Below are 8,528 nucleotides of genomic sequence, written 5' to 3'. Positions count from 1 at the left end.
TGACCTTGTGGGGACATTTTGATGTCGCCATGAGGAAACAAGCTTATAAATCAAACAAAATGTTTCTTGAAAATGTGAAGTAGGAGAAGGGTTTTTGTGATGGTTGGGGTTAGGGAATGGGGTAGGTACAGGGAATGGAATATACAGTTTGTATGGTATAAAATGCATTATGTCTATGGAATGTCCCCACAAAACATGGAAACCAGAATGTGTGTGTGTGTGCGACCAAACTTTGCCAAACCTCCATTGATTCTGCTTTAGATGATGAATTTCTCAGGTACATGCAGGTGAAGAGAATAAATTGGTGTGAAGTGCAGCAGTGCCACAAATGCTGAAAATAAGACTCCCATGGTGTCTGTATTAAACACATCCAACATGACAGTGCAGAGAAAACATTAGGCTACATGCGTGATTTTACAAAATTGAGTACAATCTCCCAAAATTCACTTTATGAAGGCTGTACACAATGGTATAGTAATAAATATTTTGAAAAATGCCACTTCTGGAAGATTTTATATTTTATTTATGTGAGGTTTAATGGTTTCCCCCTTATGATTGTCTGAATTTAGATTTGTATGACTCCAAAACATATTCAGCTAAACCCCCAAACAAAAATAACAGAGAGAGCAATAGAAGCAACAAAGTGAATTTTAACAAGGATCTGTTATCTGTCTCTATCGCTACACTGAAAATATAAATTGCCAGACTACCTGAGCACTGTGACCCGACACTAAAAAAATGCCTGACCACGTTCGCGACCCTTAATATTTAGACAGGCACACGCAGACAGACCTGAATACAAAAGAAGGCAAACTGTGTCAACACTGCACAAAATCGATGCGAAAACAAAACAGCATTTGTTTACAACATGTCCACGTTTTACACAAATTAGGGAAATGTTTTCTCAGTTTACTAACCCATAATGCTTTACCTTTAACAGACAAAAAGGACAAACTTTCACATTGCACTGTAAACGATTTTTACCATTATGAAGCTAGGACATTTCTGATAGTGTAAGTTTAGAAATAGGATGAGTCATAGGATGGCTTGAGGGGGACTAAGTTACAGTATGCTAATTTTGATTTTTGTTTTACCTTTTCCATAAAGGCAAAAGGCAAGTTTTTCCCCAGAAATAAAAACAAGTAACATAGGACCATAACATCAAATGAGAAGATGCCCTCATTTTTGTTTTAAATTGGTAGATTTATTTTACTGCTTTGGTAAAGGCTTCTCTTTGTACCATCCCAATAAAGCCATTTCGTGGATTTACTGCCATCGTCTGTTTGACAGATGAACTACACAAAACGAAAGAAAATATTAATTAAAATTTGCTATATTTTCTTTTATAGCCCGTTGAAAAAATAACACGTTTACATTCATGCATTTGTCCAGACGGTTTTGTCTAAATTACACAACAGCTTAAGGTTTATTTGTGTAAGAAGCATTAGCTAAACACTTGCGTTGGTAAAGCAATGCTGTAAGTTACAAATTGAATTACACAAACAACAACAACAACATCCTATTAACGATTGTTTTATTATCTAACTATTCAGTACTACTAGTACTACTACCTAAACGAAAGTCAACGAGCTGACCGGAGATCAGCTTTTTTTTTTTTTTTTTTGACCGGAGATCAGCTTGCGCGGTCACTAACGGAAGAGTGACGTCTGTAGGTCACGTGCACAGCTCGAGCGAGTCACATGATCAGCTGACGACTGCTTCTCCTCTGATGGATGCAGGATCTCCAGCCGTCACCGTTTCGAAGGGTTTACGGGAATTAGTTCATTTTCAGAATACAACAGTTTAACAGTATATCACACGACCGCTTTAGGTTTGTTTGTGTGAGAAGCATTAGATAGTAAAACTGGCGTTGTTGCTGGACTGGATGATGAACGGGCACGCGATTTTATATACCGGGGTCACTCTGGCCTTCTGGACGACCATCCTGATCGTCGGTATGTACTACTGAGAGACACTGCTATTTCCACATAAATTACACGCATGAATATTTGTCTTTACATGGTATGTATGTTGCTATTCTTCGTTTATTCTCGTTTTCTCATTCACATTTAGCCGTATAGTGCTTTTAGCTAGCATTAGCTTTCATGGATTAGCACTGCAGCGTCAAGAAATCATTCAAACATTACTTCACGACGCTATTAAATAAGGATATTGCTTTATTTTTGTAACAAGCATTGGTCATGTGGGGAGTAGTTTTATTGAGATTGCAAACCATTTGAAAGCTGTCAACTGCTGTGATGGGAATACATCAACATATGGAGTGTAAATGTCTGTCTGGTGTTTATCATTTGATTTTCTCGACGCATTCTGTCACAGGAAAGCAACAACAATTACACCAATGTTTCCCTATGTGGTACCCTATAATGTGGACTTTATGGTTAGTTTGTAGGTAGAGTTAAAAACCCGTGACCAAATGAGGAACATGTTTCTCACATGACTGTGAGCTTTAACACATCTCTTCCATGATCCTTTATCACCATGCAAACTTTGATTTGATTTTATTATGATTATATATTAAACTTTACTTATCCAATGATTTGTTGTCTTTGCAGGTACTTGCTATACAATTTTTGATCTTGGATTTCGATTTGATGTGGCATGGTATGCGTTCAGTCTCAATATATATATTTTGACTCCCCTGAGGGTCACATTGAAATGTGTTTTTTTTTTACTAAATATGCTTATGTTTATTTCTTATAAATACATTTGTCTTTCATTTATGATATTATTATATTCAGAGGCCTGATTTTATATGAATTGCTTTAAAATAATGAATGTTTTATTTGACAGGTTTTTAACAGAGACTTCTCCCTTTATGTGGGCTAGTCTTGGAATTGGCCTGGCCATTTCTCTATCGGTTGTTGGAGCTGCATGGTGAGCTTACTTTCCATTTCCTCTTTTTTTTTGTCTTGCAAAAGATGACCGCTCAGAGAGAACATGGGAAATTTTGACATTTCATTATATATAATTTTCCATGTACTGGTTAGAGCTATTTTATGCATATGTCGTGTAGTGTAGTGTATTGTATTGTTGTTGCACTGTCTTTACAGTGTCCTTTGTCGGGCACTGTTTGCACTAGGTTGCACACATGCACTTAATCAGGGTGTCCGCGTGGTAGTAAAAAAATTAAGGCCCTTGAAAGGTTGTAAAAGGAACAAACAAACACAATTTGACTTTGTAGTAAAAAATGTTTTGCTTCATATTTGTGTCTCCATGTTTTAACTTCATCTAGCATAGTTTAAAAATGTATACGGTGCTTACAGGACCTGAGTGAATCGGAGTTGATTGCAGTTTAACTCTTTCACTGCCATTGAACGAGATATCTCGTTAATTAAGAGAAAACGCTTCCCCGCCAATGACGAGATTTTCCGTCTTTCCGCAATACCGCTATTATTTAAACTCCGCAACTTTTTAAAACCGGAAGTATTGCCCTATGGCAAGCTGCTGCATGTCCGTGTCTGTTTTAGAGAACGCTCTGAATGGGATCTGTATGAAAAGTCCGTCACAAAAATGGAATTATCTCTGCTTTTTGCTCAAAATATGGTGTTTTTGCAAAAACCTACCCATATTCAAAAGCTTATTGCAAAAGAACCACTAAAGGTAGGATGAAACGGTTTTTTTTGTTTGAAAGCAGAGGGTCTGTTCTTTCCTTTGGTATATTGTATGTTTATATATTTAAAGAAGAACATTTTTTGGAAGGCATTAAACTTTGGTGAAAATCATGAAAAACGCTGGCGCTGGCTGGCAACTTTTTTTAAAAATGCTGGCGGTGAAAGAGTTAAGCAGTCGGTGCTGAGCGCACACACTTAACTCGTAGTATTTTCTCATTCGAGGTTACGCGCCCACGTCTAGTTGCTGCACGTGTGGTGACAAAAGCTTAACATTTGTACACGTATTTAGGCACCGCAGTTTTAAATTAAGTGATTTAAGCCGTTGAAAAACAAACAACAGTGCTATATGTGCGCGTTGTTTCTGTTTGAAAGAAACGTGCAAGCCGCGCATCCGCTTCTTGTTGTGCTTGTGAGAATTTTTGCCACTGTATTAGCCTTAAAGGTGCAGTGTGTAAATTTTAGCGGCATCTAGTGGTGAGGTTGCGAATTGCAACCAACCGCTTAGTCCACGGCTCACCCCTCGCTTTTGAAACACAGAGAAGGACAAACATGTCATACTTAGCAAAAAAATTGTCCTTTAAGGCTTCTGTTAAAAATGGCAGCACAAAATGGCGACTTCCATGTAAGGGGACCCTCGGTGTATGTAGATAAAAAGGTCTTGCTCTAAGGCAATAAACACATAACGGTTCATTATGAAAGGTCTTTATACACCCCTGATAATATAGTTTTGTATATTATTTTGCATTTCTGTCAAAAGATCTTTCTAAAAATTACACACTGCACCTTTAATACACACATGCGTCAACATTCCCGGGTTTTGCAAGTATCCTCATAAACGCGGCCATTATATCTTAAGAGAAAGTAAACAGCTATAAGAGAAAACGCATGTGTAACAGTATTACCCCATTCACACAGACCTTGGTCCCAGAAAATACTTGTAAAATTGCCAGACAAGCATCTGTGTGAACACAAACATGTCCCGTAAATCTTCTGTGATCGTTGCCGGAAAGAGAACCTAGTAAGATACATGGAAAACCCTCTTTGTGAACAAGAAGCCAAAACAATGCCAAAATGGGGGTGTCGCAACAAAAGTTATGTTATGGTTCAGCTCTTTAAAACGAGAGATTAACATTCACGACGAGAAATGTCGCAAACTAGATTGAAGTAGGTCTCAGGAAATGATAAATGAGACGTATAAACAATGCCGCACGTGCCGTAGTGAGGACGCGCGTGTCATGGCAACATGAAGTTGGTTCAACTCTTTAAAATGAGGGATTTACAACATTCACGATGTGAAATGTCAGCAAACATAAACAAAACAGAAATAATAAATAATATGTAAACTTTAGACGCTGCTTAGAAGATAGTGCAGGACTTTACAGGTCACGTGTCTTTCCGGGACCTTGCAGATGCCGGCAAATCATTGCCAGTGTGAATGAACAAAAAAATCAAACGATCCCAGAAAAATCCAGGATGCATTTTCCGTGTATTTTCCGGAATGTCTGTGTGAAAAGGGCTTATGTTACATAATGGTCTTGAAGAAACGGATCATTTCACATTATACTGCACTGCTGTACAATGAAGCGTTTTGACTCTTCTGCAGTACTAAATAGGTCCCTAAATAATATCATTTTTTTGCTTGCTGTGCTATTTTTAACTTTGTGTTAAGTGGAGACTTTTGTCCAACCTATACATTTTCTCAGTTAGTTTTCATTGGGAATTAAACCAGTAACAATGGCATTGCAATTGCAAATAAACAGAGGAACACTCATATTGTTTTTATTTTGGACAAACATTACATTTCGGTCTCATTTCAATAATTCGTTTTTATTAAATGTTCACATGTAATAGAAATGCAATGTTCAGTCTCAACAGTCTTACCTATGTGATGGGTGGAAAGTAAAGTTATTATTGCTGTCTGATTTGCAGGGGGATTTACATCACTGGATCCAGCATTCTTGGTGGAGGAGTCAAAGCCCCAAGAATCAAGACCAAAAATCTTGTCAGGTACATGCAGTGTATTGAACTTGATACTGTTTAAATGCTAGGTGAAGTCAGTTCCAAAATGACATGAATATATGGATTGCATTTTATTATTCTTGTTTTACTAGTCATGTTTTAATGGATCATTTCAAACTTATGGTTGACAATTCTAAATGTACTTTTTCTCTAGTATTATCTTTTGTGAAGCTGTTGCCATTTACGGGATCATCATGGCAATTGTCATTAGCAATATGGCAGAGGTAAGTTGAAAATCAGGCTTTTTTAGCACAGTAATAGCTTATATTATGAATTTTTGTGTTTAGAAACATGATGTCAGTATTTATGCTTGTGATAGTTTTGTATCACCATATATTTATAACAATTATTTTTCTATTTCTCACAACATTAAGAACTTCATTGGTACAACTCCAGAGACTATTGGTGCAAGAAACTACCAAGCAGGTACCTATTTTTGTGCAGTTTTCATTTGCTTCTGCCAGCAACGAAGTGAAATTGGATAACAGTCTGAGGTTGCACTTGCAGGTTACTCTATGTTTGGTGCCGGCCTCACTGTTGGCTTCTCAAACCTCTTCTGTGGCATCTGTGTTGGCATCGTGGGCAGTGGAGCCGCCCTTGCTGATGCTCAGAACGCCAGCCTTTTTGTCAAGATTCTCATCGTCGAAATTTTCGGCAGTGCCATTGGTCTGTTTGGAGTGATAGTAGCCATTTTGCAGGCAAGTATTTTTCTATATAAACCGAGATGTTTCTACTATTGCCGTAAATTGACATGTATGCATATTATATGTGGCCTTGATTCACAAGAATAAAGCATCCTGTAATGCATCTAAAAGAGAACATATGGGTGATTATATAATTGCAAGTGCATTTCTTGTCTAAATATTTTTTTTCTGCTTTTTTCAAATGGTTATATTTTTAAATATTTTAATACTGGGTACGCATCGACATAGATCACAAGATGTGAAGCAGAAAAATGATCTTGGACAGCAAATGTAATTGCAGAGATAAATATTTCATCACAATATTTCACTCGCATGCTGTAAATTGATCTGATGTGCCTGGTTGAATTCAGATAAAGAATATTGAGCCACGTTTTAAAGAGTAACTCCTGTTAAAAAGAAAAAAATGCAAATGGATTCTGCAAATACAAAATGACGCTTTATTAAATGTGTTACCTTTTGTGTTTTTTGTTTTCTAGACATGTATATCGTTTAACGTTTTTTCTTTTTGTTTTAGACGTCGAAAGTAAAAATGGGAGATTAAATGACAACAAGACCTACGGATCAAAGATGCTGTTTCGGTGCAAACTGAGGGTGTAAATACATAGTAAATTATTTAAATGTATTTTTCTTTGTGTCTGTTTTTAAACCATCATTTTCTGAAGATTCAAATATTGTATGTGCACCAATTTGTCTTAAAAAGAGTGCATGGAACAGTCACACGTAGTTTGGAAAGATATCTCTGCAAGTAAATATATGGAAAAAATGTCTTTGCTCATTCATCCATGATGACCGTTATATCAATCATTCTTGATCTTTTAATAAAATATATTTTATTTGTTATAAAAGTATAGTCCAAATAATATAGAACAAACCACCGAAGAACCAAAGTTTTGGGGTCTGTTTCGAAATATAGGGTATTATGTTTGTAATCACAAATTCGATATTGTACGTTGTGATTGTTTAGTACAGTACAGACAAAGTGAAAATTGCAATCGTGTGGTCATTTGCATTGAATGGCTGTAAGTCGTTTAGTATTCTCTTGATTCCTGTATGCAAGAAGTGCTTGAAAAAGCGTGAACAGCACCTGATGTATCTATCCAGTGTGCTTGACTTGTTTTCAGTCTCTGAAAACTGAATTCAAGTAAATGCTGTGTCTAAGACAACAGTTATCAAATAGAAATAATCTTGTTTCTACCAGTGTAAAATTTCAAATTTGCTTTATTTCTGTTTGTTTAAAATAAGAGGATATAGTAATCTTATGTGTGTACATACTAAAGCAGTTGTTTGTTTGTTTGTTTTTGTGATGCATGGGTGTGTAAACCATTCTGTATTTGCCTAGATACATGTCTTGTGATTTTTTTTATTTATTCTTTTTTTTTTAAAGCAAAAATTATCTTCAGCTCCAGATCACTATATGGTTACTGTAGGATCTCTTTATCTAAGCTGTGTGAAAGATATGCAACATTATATTTGCTGGTAAGGTCGTCCATAAAACATGATTGCTTTTCAGAACAGCATTGCACAGTTAACAGCTATTGAGATTGGCTGTAGACCTTGGTCAAGTTAATGCCATATTTAATTTGTTGTGTGGATGATGCTTTAGGGAATGGACATCCAGCAAGACACATGACAGTATAACAGACTGCATGTTTATCCCTCACAGCAGTGTATTTTCACTTAAATTAAAATGGGATTGACCCAGATGAAGTACAAACTTACTAACCCTTAAGTAAACGCTTTTCAGAATCAAGAACTTAGCTTTAATGTCCATAGTTTCATTCTTTATTGTCAAATCATACACCCCACCTCTATAGCACTATGGTCTTGTGAATAGCTCCCAATCTGGTGACCAGTCTGGTTTATAGTTTTACACTGGGACGGTGGTGTGCTGGATTTCTTCATGTTTTGTTCATATGTTTATTTTGAAACATTCCAAACTGTACCTGGGTTTTAATGTCAACTTTTGGTGGTACGCACTGATTTGAAAGGAACATTACAGACAGGACCTGCCTGGATTAGGTGTGTGTATTTGTAGTGTAGTGGGTCAGGAGTCCTATGGTAAAGATGATCTCAAACCTGTTTTTGATGTTAATGTGATTCCATTGTTTTGATGTGAACAGTTGAATCCTCTTCATTATTGTCCTTGAAGAAATAAATGAAATGTTTAAAGCCA

At 36.4% G+C, this 8,528-nt stretch overlaps 1 protein-coding gene across 1 annotated transcript; it reads left to right on the top strand.

Annotated features, from left to right (window-relative positions):
* The first annotated feature begins 1,689 nt into the window (after positions 1 to 1,689).
* Positions 1,690 to 8,528, top strand: atp6v0b (ATPase H+ transporting V0 subunit b). Its single transcript, XM_065276590.2, has 8 exons — positions 1,690 to 1,955; positions 2,574 to 2,622; positions 2,812 to 2,895; positions 5,562 to 5,639; positions 5,806 to 5,875; positions 6,026 to 6,077; positions 6,159 to 6,349; positions 6,870 to 8,528. Exons 1-8 carry the CDS (start codon positions 1,886 to 1,888, stop codon positions 6,894 to 6,896), a joined length of 621 nt encoding a protein of 206 aa, XP_065132662.1. The 5' UTR covers positions 1,690 to 1,885; the 3' UTR covers positions 6,897 to 8,528.

This window comes from Paramisgurnus dabryanus, chromosome 6 (assembly GCF_030506205.2).
Source record: "Paramisgurnus dabryanus chromosome 6, PD_genome_1.1, whole genome shotgun sequence".
Lineage (NCBI taxonomy): Eukaryota > Metazoa > Chordata > Actinopteri > Cypriniformes > Cobitidae > Paramisgurnus > Paramisgurnus dabryanus.
Note: the sequence above shows the minus strand (reverse complement) of the source record. Positions and strands in the feature narration are given on the sequence as shown.

Bases quoted from the DNA above. Each gene is read 5' to 3' on its own strand.
- atp6v0b (XM_065276590.2), top strand. From the start codon at position 1,886: ATGATGAACGGGCACGCGATTTTATATACCGGGGTCACTCTGGCCTTC. The intron at 6,078-6,158 runs GTACCTATTTTT...TTGCACTTGCAG, and splicing joins TGCAAGAAACTACCAAGCAG to GTTACTCTATGTTTGGTGCC. The intron at 6,350-6,869 runs GCAAGTATTTTT...TTTTTGTTTTAG, and splicing joins TGATAGTAGCCATTTTGCAG to ACGTCGAAAGTAAAAATGGG.